The 21583-nt window shown below is 42.1% G+C and overlaps 1 protein-coding gene across 3 annotated transcripts in view; it reads right to left on the bottom strand.

The window, feature by feature from the left end:
• ADAM17 (ADAM metallopeptidase domain 17) overlaps positions 1-18118 on the bottom strand; it is a 57946-nt gene extending 39828 nt beyond the window's left edge. For 2 of the 3 annotated variants that reach the window (XM_087702719.1, XM_087702718.1), the window contains exons 1-10: positions 17909-18118; positions 15725-15857; positions 13938-14071; positions 12614-12705; positions 10355-10523; positions 7828-7958; positions 6206-6295; positions 4208-4321; positions 2898-3042; positions 2045-2133 (exon numbers count right to left, since the gene is read on the bottom strand). In XM_087702719.1, coding sequence (XP_087558845.1) covers positions 2045-2133; positions 2898-3042; positions 4208-4321; positions 6206-6295; positions 7828-7958; positions 10355-10523; positions 12614-12705; positions 13938-14071; positions 15725-15857; positions 17909-18020 — 1209 coding nt within the window. In that variant the 5' untranslated portion in view covers positions 18021-18118. Of the gene's footprint in view, positions 1-2044; positions 2134-2897; positions 3043-4207; positions 4322-5930; positions 6009-6205; positions 6296-7827; positions 7959-10354; positions 10524-12613; positions 12706-13937; positions 14072-15724; positions 15858-17908 lie in introns of those variants that run through there. The other variant, XM_087702720.1, reaches the window with a different exon arrangement.
• Between the last annotated feature and the right edge of the window lie 3465 nt (positions 18119-21583).

Here is a 21583-nt window from a genome sequence, read left to right as displayed (position 1 = left end):
TCCTCATCAGCAAAGGAAACAACAGCAAATTAGAAATGCAGATCTTCATGATATTGGACCTGAGTACTTGAGAGACCGCCTGTTGCCAATTACCTCCCATAGACCCGTTAGATCACACAGGGTCAGCCTCCTCCGGTTTCCGTCCACCAGCCAATGCCACCTGGCTACCACCCGGGGGAAGGCCTTCTCTGTAGCAACTCCGGCCCTTTGGAATGAACTCCCCGCAGAGATCCGGACCCTCACCTCTCTCCAGGCCTTCCGGAAAGCCGTCAAAACCTGGCTGTGCCGGCAGGCCTGGGGTTGATGAGTTCCCCTCCCCTCTCGACTTGTATGGTTGTATGATTCTTGTGTATTTTAATTACATGCATTGTGTTTATGTCCCCTTTCCCCCTTCTGAGTTGTTCGCCGCCCTGAGTCTCTCCCGGAGAAGGGCGGCATACAAATAAACTAAATCTCAAATCTCAATCTCAAATCTCAAGATCTAACTAACCCACACCAACCAAGTTCTCCATGAACCAAGTAACAATCCAACCTCACACAAGAGGAGCTGGGTGAGAACATTATTCAGACAAGTACAAACGCACTGCGGCAATCCTGAACCCCAGAAAAAAGAAGCAGCCCCCCCTATACAAAAACTCCCCATAAAATGGATACCCATGCAACTTTAGCAAAAAGTGCCTGACCAGTCAAGACACTACAGCATAACCAACACAAGCTATGAAAAGAACACAGCAATGTATCAAAAATGTCTCACAAACGATCAGCAGATTATTACAACCATCTGGCATCATTGTAGGACACAAATCAACAAAGTCCTTTATAATAGTCACTATGCAAGACAGGCAGGCGGAAGAATAGCAGAGTGCAATCCATGAAAACCAACTACCCTGTTTTCCCAAAAATAAGACCTCCCCGGATAATAAGCCCAGTCGGGCTTTTGGGCGCATGCGCTAAAATAAGCCCTCCCTGAAAATATTGCAACACAGCAGCAGCCATGAGGTGATTATGCTCACCACCTCCTGCAGCTCAAAACTAATAAGACCTCCCTGAAAATAAGGCCAAGTGCTTATTTCGGCAGTCAAAAGAAAATAAGACCCTGTCTTATTTTCGGGGAAACACGGATATCAGTCAGAATACATTCCTTATTCTCAGAAGACATGGACAGACTCCAGGGATGGGTTTCTCGCCCCGTTCCAACCGGATCGGTTGGAACGAGGCTGGCGGCGTCCTCGCGCATGCACGTGGCGTCCTCGCGCATGCACGCGGCGTCCTCGCGCATGCACGCGGCGTCCTCGCGCATGCACGTGGCGTCCTCGCGCACGCACGCGGCACGCGCATGCGTATTAGCGTCTGCGCGATGCTCCAGCTGCTCCTGGAGGATCACGCAGGCGTTCTGCGCATGCGTGGAAAGCGCGAAATTCAAAAAAACCGGGTAAGGAGCGGGCGCGGGTGTGCGGGCGCGCGCGGGCGCGGGGGGGGGGCTTCGCCGTTCCCGGAAGTTACTTACTTCCGGGTTCGGCGACCAACCGGATCGCAGGGACCGGTGCAAACCGGTTGAAACCCAGCCCTGACAGACTCGTAGTGTTGAGTGGGAAACTGTAGGCATCCTAGACCCAAAAGCAAACAAGTCCCTGCGGATTTTACTCCACTAGTCCCTCACAATTGCCTCTTGAAAACCTTGGTGCGTTTTACACTCCGGTGCATCTTATACCCCGGTGCATCTTATACTCCTAAAAATACGGTACTTAATCGTTATACTCTGATCCAACAAAATGTAACTGACAGTGAATATAATCACAATTACGATTTTAAGCACCAAATTGGGCAAAAATGTGCAAATTAGAAGAAAGGGGACCTGGTTCCAAATGCTCAGAAGGGTTTTGACCACAGTTAAGACAGCCCGACCCCTTTTCCCCAGTTTAGCAGCTCGGTCGCCATAGTTGGTAGGAAAGATCATCTTCAACAGCAAGCATCAACAGAAAATTAGCACAGAAAAAACAATTATTACTGATTTCCTTAAAATGGTATCCCTAATTTGCAATACCTTCGTAAGGATCGTTTTGCCGTAGTTCTTTGTGCTGGTTAAGCCACTGTTAAGATAGACAGCTTTTCCTGGTATCGAATTAGAATAAGCTAGGAAAGAGAAGATAAGAATATCAAGAGTCATCCGACACCGCTAGACCATTGTGGATTCACAATTTTAGGAACACATCTTGATAAATCTCTTTGACTGATGCTTCTCTCAATTATTAGGGAACAAATGTACACTGGAGTGTTCCTAGCTTGCAAACACGCCACTCTTCGTTGACGGTATTTTAGGAGTTAATGCTTAATACCTGTTTAAATCTGAAGAAACTAGATATTCTGGAAAGTTCAAGTCTCTTTTCAGCTTTGAGACTTTTAACAGAAAGCCTTTTGACACGTGTTTCTGTCCTGCCTGAACTTGCATGAAGTTAATGCTAGAAAATAACTCACTAGCTTTTACCATACATTTTATTCCCAATAATGCCTTTTGGCCCATAAACCTGAAAAATGAAAATGATGGGAAAATATAATCTAGTGCATGCTTGGACATGTACACATCTTCCCGGAAAAAATTAAGCAGGGGCAATAAGAAATTGAGGTAGCAGGTAGCATTCAAATAAAGCAATGCTTGTGGGATGAGTTTATGCTTCCCATGACAGTCGCTTTGTAAACAAGCAAGTCCATCTCCAGGCAGGGATTTTGTGCAAGTGTCAGAACACAGCCTCAAACATTTCAAATGTTCCTCTGCTATAGGTCCCCAGCAAAACGTAACTGTTTTGTTGGGGACCTATAGATACATACTTTTTTCTTCTTCAGACATTTACATTCATTTCTTATAAGAAAAAACAAACCCAAAGTAGAAAGAGATTTACCTTTTGGACAGATGCCACCATGGCTGTTTGGTTTCTGAGATGCCACGTAAGCTAATCCAAGGGTACCCATATCAAAATCTTGGTATGTAAACAGATGAGCAAGGCACACTGTAGCTGCTTTTTCAGCTATGTCATAACTAAATTGCTTTGTGGGGGAGGAACAAATAAAACAAAACACTTTTTAGTTCAGAGATGCTTGTTCAATAAATTAGGAAAGGAGAACAATAAATAAGAGATTCCACTTCTAGCATCACCAAACAACACTTTTCTCTGATCCATTTTCCCTGCCCAAGACAATATTATAGCAGTTAGCAATAGCAGTTAGACTTATATACCGCTTCATAGGGCTTTTAGCCCTCTCTAAGCGGTTTACAGAGTCAGCATATCGCCCCCACAGTCTGGGTCCTCATTTCACCCACCTCGGAAGGATGGAAGGCTGAGTCAACCTTGAGCCGGTGAGATTTGAACCGCCGAACTGCAGCTAACAGTCAGCTGAAGTGGCCTGCAGTACTGCACTCTAACCACTGCGCCACCTCGGCTCTTAATATTTTGCCTGATATTGTTTTTCTGTCATAATTTACTCAGGATCACATAGTGAAGCGTTCCAGAAAGGAAGGAAACACCCCGTAATAGAAATTCTGCATAATGAGGATTGAAAAATAGTTGATATACTTGATAAAGCACGCTGCATCAACGTTTTTGCCACAGTCCTGAGCTTAGGCTAAGATAAAGGTTCCCCTTGCACATATGTGCTAGTCGTTCCCGACCCTAGGGGGCGGTGCTCATCTCTGTTTCAAAGTCGAAGAGCCGGCACTGTCCCAAGACATCTCATGGCCAGCATGACTAAACACCGAAGGTGCATGGAACACTGTTACTTTCCCACCAAAGGTGGCCACTATTTTTCTACTTGCATTTTTATATGCTTTCGAACTGCTAGGTTGGCAGAAGTTGGGACAAGTAAGGGAAGCTCACTCTGTTATGCGGCCCTAGGGATTCGAACCACTGAACTGCCGATCTTTCTGATCGACAGGCTCAGCGTCTTAGCCACCGCGTCCCTTCTGAGAGCTTAGATAAGCCTTTAGTTTACTTTAAATCATGAGCCATATTTTTAAAGCTATTTCCTTTGTGTTTAAAAAAAATGTTTTTATGATGCAATGTTATATATTTATTCCTGAACTATTCAGTTATCAACTTCCTTAAAATATGTTGCAATTTGGAGATCCCCCCGCCCAATCTTAAGTGAGTCAAGAAAGAAATTATTTATACCTAAATTTATCATTTAAAATGCACGCGCGCACACAAAATCCTACCTCTAGCAGCTGCTTAACTTCCCAGGCATCCTTCTCTTCATCAGGCTGACTTTTGGCCATGTTATAGTGTTTTTGTTTAGGAAGTACATCCTCTGGCTCACTATGAACAATAATCTTTATTAAACAAAAATAAAATATTTAGAAGCTTTGTAAAAACAGAAAAGGGGTTCAAAATAGTGCTTCAGCTTTTTAGTAACGAGAAAATACCATTATTCATTAGAAAAGGCTCATAGCAATTCATATTCTTAAAATTACCGTATTTTTCAGAGTATAAGATGCACCTTTTGCCCTCAAAAAAGAGACTGAAAATCTGGGTGCATCTTATACACTGAATACAGCATTTTTTTCCCTCCCGAAACCCTGCCCCCTTCAGAGAGCTCCTGGGGGGGGGGCTGGGGAGGGCAGAAATGAGCAAAAAAAAGGCTGTTTTTTGCTCATTTTGGGGGGGGTCATCCCCCAGGAACACTCTACAAGCCTCCTAAAGGCTACCTACCCATGGCCTTTTTTTAAAAAAAACAAAAAACAGGCCCATTTTCACAAAAAGCGGGCCGTTTTTGAGAGGTTTGCAGAGTGTAAAAAAATTTTTTTTTAATTTGCCTCTTCAAAACCGTGGTGCGTCTTATACTCCGAAAAATACGGTATGTTACTTTTTTTTTCCCCAGCAAGCTTTCACTCAAACAGAAAGTTTCTAAAATAATTCATCTGGTGAAAGAAAACATATTTCTGTTTCTTGGGTAAAATAAGCAAATCCAAACAAATTCAGCATAGCAAGCCCAGATCAAGCTTTTAAATTTCAGTAGCTTAATAGTAGCTTAATCTCCTTAATTCTAAACTTGGTAAATAAAATACTTTTAGAAGGTTGAATAGAATTTGCAACTAATATCCAGTAAGACTGATTTTAAAGAGAAAACATTCTTGGAGTAACAGTGGCAAGAAAATAATCAAAATATTGCCAGGCATATGCTACCTTTATTATTTTATAAGGGGAAACAATTGTTTTTTTACGTGTCAAATATTGAATATCTGGTCAGGATTTCTCCTCGCAATGAAAAAATGGATTAGTAACCCTGCTCTTTTACTATCTTTATTAATAAAAAAGAAATATATTTGATGCAGAACTTTTAATATGAAACAGCATAATTCACTGAGGCAAATTGTACTTCACACAAATATAGACTGCGCTATAAACAAAAAGAGAGTTCCAAAATTAAAACTCTAACTAAATTAGAACAGGATACCAAAAGAGAAGTGTCTGCAGGACAGTTTTTCCTGGCTAGAGTTTCCCAATTTAAGCAAGAGAGGGTGGAAGTATTAGCAAAGACAACTGTAATGAGTTTTCCCTTCGTGATTACTGCTGTAGCCAATTTTTTTTTCTGACTGAAATACTCACAGCTCTGTTGTAATATCCTCTCACATGGCTTTGTCTCCACTAAATATGAAGATTTGGAAAAATATGATAAAACAAACATTGTTGAATTTTGGGGAGATATTACAGCAGAGGTAGAACGTCCTCTTCACATGGCAAGCTCTAATTTTAATTCTTCTAATTTATTGTAGGGAAGTAATTTATGCTTACTCTTACTCTCTTATTGTTTATGCTGTATACTTTTTAAAATAACTAATGCTTTTCTTTAATAACATGTAAATTTAAAGTTTAGGAAAGTTTTGTGAATAAGTTTTTAAAGTAAGTAGAAGCACCAATGGTTTTTTTTAAAGTATATACCAAGAAAGTTTTTCCTCATTAATAATGCCTGTGGCTGCCTCTCTTCTTGTTGTGTTAAGTTACTACCTGGCTACTTCCTCTATCTGCATTTCTATTAGAAAGAAAAAAGGGGAAGGAGAACAAGAAAGAAATATAACCTTCAGGGTCATCATTATTCATCGCATGGTTTACGTGTATCACACAGTACAGTTAAATTATAGAATAAAATATTGAATTGAATGCACTCTGGTGTCCAGCAAAAGTGTTCCCGTTTCTTCTGGGAGGAGTTTTAATACCTGCTCTATCTGTATGCCATATCCTTTGAACTGAGCGTTGTCCCACGAGGTATTGCGATAGATGTCATCCACTCTGTCTATTAATTCAATCTAAGTGCAGAAAGGAAAACAAGGGGTTCCAGTCAACCCATGTCATTAGAACCTAACATTGTGGGCTGTTTATACATAAATGCACGTTCTGCTGTGCATGAGAAGGGAATAATAGCATTCTACTTATTTAAATCACTGAATTTGTATTGCACTAATCAAGCAGGATTTCAAAGCAGCATTCATATATGAAAGCCCAGTTTGGTGTCATGATGAAGGTGTTGGCCCAAAACCAAGAGACTATGAATCCTAGGCCCCCCAAATAAAAATTGCCGGGTGATGATGGGACTCATTGCTGTGGTGGGAAAAAGAGGAGGCAGGAGTATTAGTATGGTTGCTGCCATCAGTAGTATTTAAAAACTGTGAAATAAAATAAAATAATAATACTGTTCCTTCCTCGTCATTTTTCCGTGGCACGACAAAAATGCAGTCCACTAAAGCGCGCCCGATTAAAGCGCGTCGCTGACATCATCATCAGCGTGACAACAGCGACCGCGGAGAAAAAAGGGCGCTTTAAAAAGCGCTTTGAAAGCAAGCCGATTCACGTTAAGGTAAGGGTTAGGTTTAGGTTTAGGTTAAGGGTTAGGGTTAGGGTTAGGTTTAGGGTTAGGTTAAGCATTAGGGTTAGGTTTAGGGTTAGGTTTAGGGTTAGGTTAAGGGTTAGGTTTAGGGTTAGTGTTAGGTTTAGCATTAGGTTAAGGGTTAGGTTTAGGGTTAGGTTTAGGGTTAGGTTAAGGGTTAGGTTTAGGGTTAGGTTTCGGGGGGTTAGGTTTAGGGGTTAATTTTAGCTTTAGCGCTCACAGCGTGCTTTTTTCGTCACGCTGTGATGATGTCAGGTACGCGGTTTCGTCGAGCGCGCTTTAGTTGAACACGGTTTTGTGGTGGAACCCATTTTTCTCCATAAAAATGGAGGTACGTTGGACTAAAGAATGTAATTGGCACAAACTCACAAACAGGTGAGTTTGTGCCATTTACAAGAAACATACAGGTTCTTTTGACCACAATTGAGCCCAAAATTTATGTTGTTAAGTGAGGCAAGTTAAGTTAATCTTGCCCCATTTTACGACCTTTTCTTGCCACAGTTGTTAAGTGAATCGCTGAAGTTCTTAAGTTAGTAACAGGGTTGTTAAGTGAATCTGGCTTCCCCAGAAGGTTGCAAAAGGAGATCACATGACCCTTGAATGCTGAAAATATGAGTCAGTTGCCAAGGATCTGAATTCTGATAACATGACCATGGGGATGCTGCCACGGTCGCAAGTGTGAAAAACAGTCGTAAGTCACATTCTTCAGTGTAACTTTGTAGCTTTGTTGTAACTTCAAATGGTCGCTAAATGAACTGTTGTAAGTTAGGGACTATCTGTATGCTAATACTGTCTATTCCAAGCATTTTTCATATGTACATCCTTAATCATATCTACTGAATGCTACTTAAATATTTAGTTATACCCTCTTACTCAATCTCGCCAAATCTTTAAAGGTAGCAAAATAATTGGGCATACTTTATCAGACAACTGACAGCAGATAATTACACTTACTAAGTAATTAATGGTAGTACTTTCTTCCCCACGGCCCATATTCTTAAAGAAACGATGATCTGCCACCACTAACATCTTGCAAGTATTTTTCAAGGGGTCTGGAATAGCTCTTCTCCTCCGAGGAACATTTTCTATCATGATAATTGGAATATCATCAGGTAACGTATTTACAGCTATTGTATCAAGAATTTCCATAACACGTGAACATGTTAATCATAACATTATCTGTCTGTTCAGTGCAAGTGTAACAGAAAAACTTAGGGAATTGCAGAAATTGCTTACGGTTATTTATTCATTTGTTAATCCTACATTTGTTAAACCCACATTTTTAAAAAATCAAGTGGGCTTACAAGACAACTTCCTTCAATTTTATTTCCGCAGTCATAATTGTGTGACTTATGCAGAGAATGAGACTGTGAAAAGAGCAATTATTTTAAAAGTGTTTTTCTCTCTCCTCCCCCCAGCCCCCAAATCCCATACAGTAAGGAAAGCACAGAAGCAGGAATTAAGCAGGTTCTGGAGAACCGGCAGTGGATATTTTGAGTAGTTCGGAGAACCGGCAAATACCACCTCTGGCTGGCCCCAGAGTGGGGTGGGAATGGGGATTTTGCAGTATCCTTCCCCTGTCACGCCCACAGAACTGGTAGTAAAAAAAATTGAATTTCCCCACTGCTTTATACTATATAGTATCAACCTTGTTAACTCTCAAGACTTTTTTTCCACTATGTATTCTAAATGGTCTGTGATTAATGTGTCTGTATAGCATACGTATAGGTATAGATACACACAAACACATATATACACACCAGTGGTGGGTTTCAAAAAATTGTAAAGCCTCTTCTGTGGGTGGGGCCTGCTTTGTGGGAGTGGCTTGCCAGCCATCTGACTGGTTGGGAGTGGCTTGTCAGCCACGTGACTGGGTGGGCATGGCCAACTTGTAAAATGTGGTAAAACTCACTTAACAACACTCTTGCTTAGCAACCAAAATGTTGGCTCAGAAATGCTGACGTTTGAAGCACGCAAGTCTTAAAGCTGTCAAGTTACAAGAGCCTTGCACCCCTAACCCTTTAGAAAAAACAAACCCAGGGGTGTTCAAACTTGACAGCTTTAAGACTTGTGGACTTCAACTCCCAGAATTCCTCCTCCAGTCATGTTGGCTCAGGAACTCTGGCATTGAAGTGTGCAAGTCTTAAAGCTGTCAAGTTACAAGACCCTTGCACCCCTAACCCTTTAGAAAAAACAAACCCAGGGGTGTTCAAACTTGACAGCTTTAAGACTTGTGGACTTCAACTCCCAGAATTCCTCCTCTCGCTCTTCATCTTGATGATGTGCGGCGGGCGGGGGGGGGGGAGCTGGAACCGGTTCTAAACGGCACGGTAGATTTGTGGAACCTCTTCTATAGAAGAGGTTAGAACTGGCAGGAACCCACCCCTGATAAGACACACACTTATACATACGTACACATTTTATTTTGAAAGTGGTCATCAGAGTTTCATTTTTTAATGTGTGCCAGTGTGTTCACAGAAAAAAGTGAGAATAAAGGTTATCTTTTCTAAGTATCCCGAGCTATAGCCTGTAGCCCGGATTCCCAGTAAGAGAATGGACTACTTCCAACTCACTTACTTTTGTGGGATGGCAAGTGGTTCCGGAACCATAAAACTCACTCAGCTCCCTTCTCTCCAGCTCCCTGCACCAGCCTTTCAACCTCTTGGGTCCAGCCACTGACTGAAGCAGAAGCACCTCACCTCACATTGCTGCTTCCTTTTAAACCTTTTTCACTAGCTTCTCCATTTTTGACACACGGCTAAAGTTGCACCATCTTCGTAAAGCTCTCCATAAAGGCAGCACAACTTTAGCCATGGGTAAGAAACAATGGCCTCTGAGGTGGTGAGGGCAAGGGGGCTGCCAAGCACCCAAATTTTGATCAGATGGTGATGGGCATGCTGCAATAACCATAACAAGGACATGGGTTATAAGTCCATTCTTTACCCCTATTGTAATTTTGAACAGTCGGTGAACAAATGGTTGTAATTTGAGGATTACCTGTACTCGTGACCCGTCAAAAGCGCGTTCTACAAAAGCGCGGTCGATGAAATCGCGTATGTGACGTCATCACAACGCGATGAAAAAGATCGAAAAATTGAAATAAAAATTAAATTACAGCAAGCCGATTCACATAAAGGTAAGGGTTAGGTTAAGGGTTAGGGTTAGGTTAAGGGTTAGGGTTAGAGCGTTAGCGTTACGTTTAGTGTTAGGTTAAGGGTTAGTGTTAGGTTTTTCGTTACGTTAAGGGTTAGGTTTAGGGTTAGGTTAAGGGTTAGGTTTGGGGGGGTTAGGGTAAGGTTTTCGCTTTATTTTTACATTTTTCGATCTTTTTTGTCGCGCTGTGATGACGTCACATACACGCTTTCGTCGGCCGCGATTTTGTTGTCCGCGGTTTTGTGGTGGAACCACCTGTACTCCCTATGCTGTTACAGAAGAATCTTGCATAATTTTGAAAAGATACTGCAAATAATTGGATGCTTACCTTTAGTTACATGATTATCCTTGAGCCCCCCTCCCCAAAGGCTCTCTTCTTCTAGTTTGACATAACCACATGTTTTGGGGGATTGCAATCGTGAGATATCCTTAATATCTTCAGATTTATATATCAAAAGCCTTCCGTCTTCTGTGTTGTTGAGAAATCTCCATAAGGGCTAGAATAGAAAAATAGTATCACAGAAATCTTTTTTTAGGTCTGCTCAAAAATAAGCTACACTAAGTTCAACAGAAAAACATTTTAAGTAAATTCAGCTTAAGTGGAGCAACTTAGCAAAAATTGTCAGTTCAGAAGTCTGAAGAACTAAATACGCTAAACCTTAATATTCTTCAAAATAATTATTTATGATTGTGATGTATATCTAATTCTGTTCCAAACCACCTTATGGGGCTTTGTAAGTATACAATAGATTGGAGGTTTTTTTTTCACATGAGGTAAAATTATCTGCTAGTTAATATAGCTAATACCCTATCCGTTATCTTTAAAAGAGATTGCCAAAATCATGAATTTAAAAATAATGCTACATCTTAAAATAAATAGCTCCATTCGATGTGAACCTTGATGAGTTTCAACACAATTTCATTATATTTATTAGAATTACTATTAGTACTGAGCCAGGATTTAGGCCATATACTATTCCTACTCATTCCAACATCCACTTTACGAGAAATTTGTTAACTTATCACTTCAGTTTTACACTAACTACAATTTTATGCTTTATCCAAACCTAAACAAACTATAATTTGTTTTTCTGGGCAAAAGTTCACAAAGACAAAAAAAAATGGCACAAGTGCAATTATAAGAACCCGAGGAAACCGTTTCTTAGACTGTTTTGCAAAATATTTGAAAAACACTGAGAATTACAATGAGAGAAAGGAAGTTATTACATGGAACTATGGATAAAAAAAATTGACTGGATCTTAAATATAGAAGATGCTCAAAAGGTTGCTAACTGGAAAATGGATAGTCCTCAAGTTATGACCATAATGGAGCCTGCCCATTATGGCTGTTAATTACAGCAGTCGTAAAACCATTTTAAACACCCATGGTGGCTCAGTGGTTAGAATGCAGTACTGCAAGCAAATTCTGTCCACAGCCAGGAGTTTGATCTTGACTGGCTCAAGGCTGACTTAGCTTTCCATTCTTCAGGTCAGTAAAGTGAGGAGTCAGATTGTTGGGGGCAATATGGTGGCATTTGATAACCATTGAGAAAGTGTTGTAGCACACTATGGAGTTAATATATAAGTTTAAGTGCTATAGCTTTTTTAAATAATTTTTTGCAGCAGTGGTCACTAAGTGAGCATTGAGGTCACGAAGTGAACTGAAAGTATTTGCTTTGAAGAGCCAAGGTGGCGCAGTGGTTAAATGCAGCACTGCAGGCTACTGCTAGATCAGCAGGTTAGCGGTTCAAATCTCACCGGCTCAGGGTTGACTCAGCCTTCCATCCTTCCGAGGTGGGTAAAATGAGGACCCAGATTGTTGGGGGCAATATGCTGACTCTCTGTAAACCGCTTAGAGAGGCCTGAAAGGCCTATGAAGCGGTATATAAGTCTACTACTGCTATTTGCGGTTCTCAGCAAAACTGGCTTGAAATGCAGCCACGTGAGCACAGGACGCTACAAGAAATCATCAATGTTGGAAAGAACCTGAAGTTCAGTCATGTGACCACAGGCATCAGGGAGGTGGCTGTCAATCAAAACTTTGGATCTGGATCATATGTCCCCTTTTCCAGGTAGCTTGCAGGCTAAAACAAATTTATGGCCGTTTTTAAACAAATATTTTCTAAGGCAGGCGTGTCAAATTCAAGGTCTGTGAGCTGGATCCGGCCCGCGAGATGCTTAGATCTGGCCTGCAGAAATATCAAAGGACCTGTCCACAATGATTCTGCGAGTCAAAATGGGACGCGGGGGACTGCGCACAGCATCCCTGCGGCCCGTTTTCAACCGGCAGAGTGCTGCAGAAGGCCACGGGGGGGTGGGGGTGAAAATTAGCAAGACTGATCCTATAGCAGATGAATAGTTACAGCAAGAGAGAAAACCAGAATGGTATAATGTGTGTGTTGTTGTTTTTTTAGATTTTGCATAAGCATCATATTCCAAAGCCAGGAAGAATTTTACCTCTATGCATAATTTTCCATTCAGGCTACTTCTTGATAAAACTAGTTGTATCAAAATTTAATATTGCAATCTATTAAAAGAAAGTTAAGCAATTATTTGTCCACGTGTAGATTTTTGCAATGAGATATACCTCAACATTATATTCCTCTTCATCATCTGTATTGATCCTCACTGTGAAATCATCTTCGCCTATGTGAGCGATCACTTTGGAATTACTCTGACCTGAATATAAGGGGGGAAAATGGATCTATTAATTTAGTCCAGCAAGTTACTTTATACTGAAACATAACACATATCCTACATGAGTTATTTAAAGCCAAACATATTCGATTGCAACATGTCAGCACCCATTTGCAAAAAAAAAGTTACATATCATGAATTTGGGGTTATCTCATGAGATTCAAGGAAAATCTTTGGGGTATATTGACTGACTATATCAAAGGACATGCTCCAGGGCCGAGCTCACGGGTTCGGGTGATCCTCTAGCTAGGATTCTGCCCAGTTTGACAAACCTCCAAATGATAAAATCTGTAGTATGTAAAATCTGTAAAATCTGTAGTATGGTTTGGCTGTTCTAATAGCAGTTCCTCGTATTCTGAGATTAATTTTCCCAGAACAGAAAGTTGTTTATGGTATTCCAGATCATGACAGCTTGCCCATTTTTTAAAAAAAATCCAATATTTTTCATAACTACTAATCCTAAAGGAAATCAACCCTGGGTATTCTTTGGAAGGGCTGCAGATCCTGCAGCTGAAGCTCAAATACTTTGGCCACCTCATGAGAAGAGAGGACTCATTCGAAAACACCCTGATGCTGAGAAAGATTGAAGGCAAAGGGAGAAGGAGACTGGCAGAGGATGAGATGGTTGGATAACGTCATTGCCACAACGAGCATGAATTTGGGCAAACTCCGGGAAACAGTGGAGCACAGGAGGGCCTGGTGTGCTATGGCGTGACCCGTCAAAACCGCGTTCCACAAAAGCGCGGTCGACGAAATCGCGTATGTGACGTCATCACAACGCGACGAAAAAGATCGAAAAATTGAAATAAAAATTAAATTACAGCAAGCCAATTCACATAAAGGTAAGCGTTAGGTTAAGGGTTAGGGTTAGGGTTAGGTTAAGGGTTAGGTTTAGGGTTAGAGCGTTAGCGTTACGTTTAGCGTTAGGTTAAGGGTTAGCGTTACATTTTTCCTTACGTTAAGGGTTAGGTTTAGGGTTAGGTTAAGGGTTAGGGTTAGGGTTAGGTTTGGGGGGGTTAGGGTAAGGTTTTCGCTTTATTTTTACATTTTTCGATCTTTTTCGTCGCGCTGTGATGACGTCACATACGCGATTTTGTCGACCGCGATTTTGTGGTAGAACCGTGCTATGGTCCATGGGGCTGCGAAGAGTTGGACACATCTTAGCAACTGAACAACAATGCTAGCAAACAAGCAACTTACTTGTACGCACTTACCAACAATATGGCCTGTGAAAAATTCCTGCCATTGTACATGATACTCTCTTTCATTGCCTTGGCCATCAAGAATAAGGGCTTGGAAGTTTTTTGAAAAATGGTCTGCTGTTGACGTTAAATATAACTCAAAATGCCTGCAAAAAATTAATTTCAGATATATCTAAAACAGTTGATTTTTTTTTTTTTAATGCACAAAATATTAGGAATTGTTGCATACTATGGCAGTGTTGGCAACCCCTTTTTGGCACCGAGTGCCAAAACGGGAGAGGGCACGCTCAGGAGCACTGGAAAACAGAAGAGCAGCTCTCCGGCACACACACACGCAGGAGCACCAGAAACCGGAAGAGCAGCTTCCAGTTTCCGGCGAGCATGTATGCGCTGGTCACCTGGTCTTCCAGTTTCTGGCACGCGTGTGTTAAGACCAGCTGGCTGACGTGCGGGTGTGGGCTGGAAACTGGAAGCTCACTTCCTGCCATGGACATGCATGTCAGGGAGCTGCTCTTCTGGTTTCCGATGCTTTCATACGTGCAAAGACCAGCTGGCTCTGCATGTTATTTCCGGCACACATGCCAATAGGTTCGCAATCACGGCTCTATGGAATTGATGACAAACAGCATCAAGAATATTTACTAACACTAATATTTACTAAATAAAGGATAATGATAATAAATTATATACATGGAGGATTAGAAAATTTTGGTATTAAATATTATGGATGTTTAGCTAAAACAGGATATGAGGACTTAATGTTAATGGAGGATTTTACAAATAGAATAGAATAGAATAGAATTTTATTATTTGTATGCCGCTCTTCTCCGGGAGGACTCAGAGCGGCGAACAATTCAAGGGGGAAAAAGGGGAACATAAAAAACAAAATACAAATAATAAAAGTAAACAACAGTCGCACAGCCATACATGTTGAGAGGGGAGGGGAACTCATCTCCCCCAGGCCTGCCGGCAAAGCCAGGTTTTGACGGCTTTTCGGAAGGCCTGGAGAGAGGTGAGGGTCCGAATCTCTGCGGGGAGTTCGTTCCAGAGGGCCGGAGCTGCCACAGAGAAGGCCCTCCCCCGGGTAATAGCCAGGTGGCATTGGCTGGTAGATGGCACCCGGAGGAGGCCAACCCTGTGAGATTTAATGGGTCTGTGGGAGGTAATTGGCAGCAGGCGGTCTCTCAAGTACATGAAATGCCAGCATGTGGTTATGTATTGAATCTTGGTATATTTAAGGATGAAGGATGTTTAAATAACTGTAGTCAAATAAAAGTGGAGGTATGATGATGTTAATATAGTAAATGTTTGAGTTAAGATATTTGAATTAATATGAATTATATTTGATTGTGGAAGAGATGCACAAAAACCTTTTGTAACCAGCTGATACACTTTCTACAATATGTAAAGAAGGAGGAGTTGTATGTTTGTTTTGAAAATAAATAAATAAAAAAAAGAATATTTACTAACAGTTTGAGCATAAACTGTTTTTCAATTTTCAAACCTGGGATAAATGTTTAAGAACATACATCAATACATTATTAAAAGAGATTTAAAGCCTTGCATATATATATTTGAGCTTTAGTTAATGAAGTATCAGGCTTGCCAATACGTTTACCTTGTAGGTGAAAGCCAATGACATATTATTTTACATTATAAAGGAGCCTAAAATAATTTCCTTTTCATTCCTAATAGACATAATGTTCCCTTCAATCCAGATAATACCTGATTGCGGCAATACATAAAACAAGGCTGATCCACCCAGATTCTGCATTTAATTAGGAAAAAAAAAATCATACCTACGTAACGCTGAAAAACTAACAAGCTTCTCTATATGGGATTGAGGTTGGAGGTCTCTTCGTCTGACTGAATGTTGTTGGATGTTGGATACTGAAAGAATATCATAGTCTGAAAGAACAGACTCCAATCTCTCTGCGGGGGGAAAAAAACGTGAAGGCTTAAGCACAAGAAATATAGACTGAAGTATTGGCTTATAGCTAAATGGAACATGATACACTATTAAAAAGGAGCATATCCAAGCATATCTTTCATTGAAGCTGCACTATGTAAATCGTATGCCTCGGTCTCACTAATTTGGATTTTTGTGATTTACTCTAGAAAACTGTACCGTGTTCATCACTCGTGCCCCTGGAAATGTTGAGCTTTTGTTATGTGGAATATTGTTCCCCTTTTAATGTCTCATTTCACTCACGAGAAAGTGCCAATATGAAATGTATATGCCCGTAATTACGGTATATCCTCTCCAGCGCTTTATGGAAATGACATGGAGCATAAATAAATGGTTATACTGGAAAATTGTAACAGAATCAGGAACTGAAACTCAAAACTCCACGCCCCATTCCAGGGATATTTCTTAAGAGTTACAAGCAAGTGTTTCTTGTACCAGGAAAAAAAATAGTACACATTTAAGATCTTTAAAAAGATATTTCACCAGCATCTGTAGCTCTTTTGCGCCTATCCATACAGTACAGTGTTGTTCAATATTTCTATTTCTATTTCTATTTATTAAATTTATAGGCTGCCCAATCCCGAAGGACTCCGGGTGGCTTACAGAAATAAGATGATGATGATGATGATGATGATAATGATAATAATAACAATAACAATAATAATACAATAACAATAATAATAATACAACCTCGAGTGAAAACTCTTGATTGATGTCTGTGGTTATTATACTGTAAAAGCTTTTGGGCTCAACTGTAATCCTAAATCAATGACTAATTGTATTTCTACCCAATTCTCTACTCCATTTCTATTTGTAAAGTCATAACATGGGGGAAAGACTCATTTAACAACATAAATGTTGGGTTTGATTGGGGCCGTAAGCCGAGGACCGCCTGTATGTGGAACTGCTGGATTTTGTAGGCAATGCAATTCCAGCGTTCATCATGCTCCCACGCAAGGAGGACTTCCTCCTTTTTTTCTTACATACTCCCTACAACCGGTTTACAACTATGAGTAGCAACAACAGCAGCAGCCCCTCCCTGGCCAACGACCCCTCAAAAGTTCCCCAAAAGTTCTCTCTTCCCAGGCAATGTCCGGTTGATCCTCGACGTTACGTCCCGTTAGGACTCTCAAAAGCAGGGGTCTCCAAACGTGGCCACTTTAAGACCTGTGGACTTCAACTCCCAGAATTCCTCAGCCAGCTTCTCCAACCTTGGCCACATTAAGACCTGTGGACTCCAACTCCCAGAATTCCTCAGCCAGCTTCTCCACCTTGGCCACATTAAGACCTGTGGACTCCAACTCCCAGAATTCCTCAGCCAGCTTCTCCAACCTTGGCCACTTTAAGACCTGTGGACTCCAACTCCCAGAATTCCTCAGCCAGCTTCTCCACCTTGGCCACATTAAGACCTGTGGACTCCAACTCCCAGAATTCCTCAGCCAGCTTCTCCAACCTTGGCCACTTTTAAGACCTGTGGACTTCAACTCCCAGAATTCCTCAGCCAGCTTCTCCAACCTTGGCCATTTTAAAGACCTGTGGACTTCAACTCCCAGAATTCCTCAGCCAGCTTCTCCAACCTTGGCTACTTTAAGACCTGTGGACTTCAACTCCCAGAATTCCTCAGCCAGCTTCTCCAACCTTGGCCACTTTTAAGACCTGTGGACTTCAACTCCCAGAATTCCTCAGCCAGCAAAGCTGGCTGAGGAATTCTGGGAGTTGGAGTCCACAAGTCTTAAAGTAGCCAAGGTTGGAGACCCCTGCTCAAAACGACCGCCACTTCAGTCGTTTCCCCGGACGTTAGAAACGATTCAGCTTCTCGCCAAAAACTGCCTCACCGCCTCCCCTTACACTCCACCCCGCCCCAGATGAGGGCTTCAATCCCGGAGAAAGCCTCCCGGAGACCCCGGTCGCATCCAGCCGAGGACTCGTCCCGGTTTGCGCCGCCCCCCGAGGGAACCAAAACAGCCCGAGCCGAGAGGGAAAGATTCCTCGGGCTTCTGTCCTCGGGACTCACCGAATCGCGGCTCCCGGTGCCCCCCGCGGGGTCGCTGGGCGGAAACCCCGAGCAGCAGCAGCAGCAAAGCGAGAAGCAGCAGCCGCCGACCGGAGCGGGACTGAGGCGGCATGCTTCCCGGGCGGCGGCGGCAAAATTCCTTCTATTCCTCCCTTCACATCAGCCGCCCGTCCAACCTTCCTCCTCCGGCCCCAGGGCGGCTCTCTCTCCCTCTCCCTCACGCGGAAGCCGAGCCGGCCTCGCGCGGAGCATGATGGGACGGCACCGCGGCCGCCATCTTGTTCCGCTCGGGAAGGGAAGGGGAGGGAAGGAGAGAATGAGAAAGAAAGAGGAGAGAGAGAGAATGAGAATGAGAGGAGAGAGAGAATGAGAAAGAAAGAGAGGAGAGAGAGAGAATAAGAGAGAGAATGAGAGGAGAGAGAGAATGAGAAAGAAAGAGGAGAGAAAGAGAATGAGAGAGAGAATGAGAGGAGAGAGAAGATGAGAAAGAGAGGCGAGAAAGAGAATGAGAGAGAGAATGAGAGGAGAGAGAAAGAGAGAGAATGAGAGGAGAGAGAAGATGAGAAAGAGAGGCGAGAAAGAGAATGAGAGAGAGAATGAGAGGAGAGAGAATGAGAGAGAGAATGAGAGGAGAGAGAAGATGAGAAAGAAAGAGAAGAGAATGAGAGAGAGAATAAGAGGAGAGAGAGAATGAGAGGAGAATGGGAGAGAATGAGGAGAGAGAGAGAGAATAAGAGAGAATGACAGGAGAGAGAGAATAAGGGAGAGAATGAGAGGAGAGAGAGAATGAGAAAGAGGAGAGAGAGAATGAGAGGAGAGAGAGAATGAGAGAAAGAGGAGAGAGAATGAGAGGAGAATGGGAGAGAATGAGGAGAGAGAGAGAATAAGAGAGAATGACAGGAGAGAGAGAATAAGGGAGAGAATGAGAGGAGAGAGAGAATGAGAAAGAGGAGAGAGAGAATGAGAGGAGAGAGAGAATGAGAGAAAGAGGAGAGAGAGAATGAGAGAATGGGAGAGAATGAGGAGAGAGAGAATAAGAGAGAATGACAGGAGAGAGAGAATAAGGGAGAGAATGAGAGGAGAGAGAGAATGAGAAAGAGGAGAGAGAGAATGAGAGGAGGGAGAGAATGAGAGAGAGAGGAGAGAGAGAATGGGAGAGAATGAGGAGAGAGAGAGAGAATAAGAGAGAATGACAGGAGAGAGAGAATAAGGGAGAGAATGAGAGGAGAGAGAGAATGAGAAAGAGGAGAGAGAGAATGAGAGAGAGAGGAGAGAGAAAATGAGAGGAGAATGGGAGAGAATGAGGAGAGAGAGAATAAGAGAGAATGACAGGAGAGAGAGAATAAGGGAGAGAATGAGAGGAGAGAGAGAATGAGAAAGAGGAGAGAGAGAATGAGAGGAGAGAGAGAATGAGAGAAAGAGGAGAGAGAATGAGAGGAGAATGGGAGAGAATGAGGAGAGAGAGAGAATAAGAGAGAATGACAGGAGAGAGAGAATAAGGGAGAGAATGAGAGGAGAGAGAGAATGAGAAAGAGGAGAGAGAGAATGAGAGGAGAGAGAGAATGAGAGAAAGAGGAGAGAGAGAATGAGAGAATGGGAGAGAATGAGGAGAGAGAGAATAAGAGAGAATGACAGGAGAGAGAGAATAAGGGAGAGAATGAGAGGAGAGAGAGAATGAGAAAGAGGAGAGAGAGAATGAGAGGAGGGAGAGAATGAGAGAGAGAGGAGAGAGAGAATGGGAGAGAATGAGGAGAGAGAGAGAATAAGAGAGAATGACAGGAGAGAGAGAATAAGGGAGAGAATGAGAGGAGAGAGAGAATGAGAAAGAGGAGAGAGAGAATGAGAGGAGGGAGAGAATGAGAGAGAGAGGAGAGAGAATAAGAGAGAAAGAGAGGAGAGAGAGAATGAGAGGAGAGAGAGAGAATGAGAGAAAGGAGAGAGAGAATGAGAGAGAGGAGAGAGAAAGAGAATGAGAGGAGAGAGAATGAGAACGAAAGAGGAGAGAAAGAGAATGAGAGAGAAAATGAGAGGAGAGAGAATGAGAAAGAAAGAGAGGAAAGAAAGAATGAGAGAGAATGAGAGGAGAGAGAATGAGAAAGAAAGAGAATGAGAGAAGAGAGGAGAGAATGAGAGAGAGAATGAGAAAGAAAGAGAATGAGAGAGAATGAGAGGAGAGAGAGAATGAGAAAGAGAGGAGAGAGAGAATAAGAGGAGAGAGAATGAGAAAGAAAGAGAGGAGACAGAGAGAATGAGAGGAGAGAGAGAATGAGAGGAGAGAGGAGGATGAGAGAGAATGAAAGAGAGAATGAGAGAATGAGAGAGAGAATGAGAAAGAGAGGAGAGTTAGCGAGGGAGAAAAAAATAGAAGCAAGATATTCCCCTGGTCTCTGGGGAATAAAGTGTAGGAAGTTTATTCCCACCCCCCAGCCCTCTCCCCCAAAAAATGAAATATCCTAGGAAATATTGAAAAGGCAGAATATTTCTCTGGATGTCAATTCCCTTCCAATTCTATTGTTCTATTCTATTTGCAAGTCTAAATTTGTTTGTTTCAAGAAACCACTTAAGATTGTGACCTGATTGTTTCCTAGGAAGGAGAATATTGGCATTTCTGAGACACACCAATCATTTTCATTCATAAACGGTGTAGGAAGTTATCACCCAGTGCTCTCCCAGAAAAAATGAAATATCCTAGGAAATATTGAAAAGGGAGAATATTTCTCTAGACGTGAAAAGAAAGAAACGTGTTTTAAAAGGTAGAATAGCTGCCTGCAGCTTCCTGCCCATCCCCACTTTGTCAATGGGCCATTAAGAAGGCCAAGCCAGTCCACTTTACATAATAAAGACCTCTCCACTTCATCTCCAGGGGGATGGGATTAAAGCGTGATAATATTGGCCCTTTACTCAACTGACCACATGGCATCTGAGAACTCAACCAAACCTGGATTCAAAACACAGCCTAGAGAGTAGCCCCTGCATGGCCCTATGGGAGTCTGACAACCAATCAGAATACATTTCTTACACAGGAACAGGAAACAGAGAGGTGGGACTGAACAGGTTATAAAAAGCCTAGCAAGCCCCTCCCTCAGCCCTTCTCTTCTTCTCCACCAACATTGAAGCATGTGATCCCCTTTTCTGTCCAGGGCTCAAGCCACGTGGCCCTGTCCAACAATAAACCATCTTTCCAAGCAGCCTCCATGTCTCCAGTGTTTTTATCCCCACTTGGAGCCGAACCCAGAAGGACATTTCTTTCATCAAAAGAATAAAGGCTTTTGCAGCAAGGATTGCCTTTTTAATGCCCAAAATATTAGGAATGGAAAAAACAAATGAATCCCAAGCGAAGATGAAATAATAAGAAAGATTATGGACTGTGCCAAAATGGGATAAACTAACTAAAGAAATGCAGGGGGAAAAAGAATCAGAATTCTACCAGATATGGGATAAATGGAATAGGTGGATGGAGGAAAGAAACAAAAATCAATGAAGGAATGTAACAAAACTAAAAAAAAGTAATAGTTATGAGTAAAATAAGAGGGTTAAGAATGGTGAAATCCAAATGAAATACAATAGAAGGGGAAATAATATAAGGTGAGCGGTATTGATCGATGATTGTTATTAGAAAGAACAGGAAGCTCCTGTTCGTATTCAGAGGTGGGTTCCTACCAGTTCGCACCAGTT

The sequence above is a fragment of the Thamnophis sirtalis genome, unplaced genomic scaffold (genome assembly GCF_051295495.1).
Source record: "Thamnophis sirtalis isolate CommonGarterSnake01/CBP01778 unplaced genomic scaffold, rThaSir2_p1.2 scaffold_16, whole genome shotgun sequence".
NCBI lineage: Eukaryota > Metazoa > Chordata > Lepidosauria > Squamata > Natricidae > Thamnophis > Thamnophis sirtalis.
This window is presented reverse-complemented; position numbering and strand designations above follow the sequence as displayed.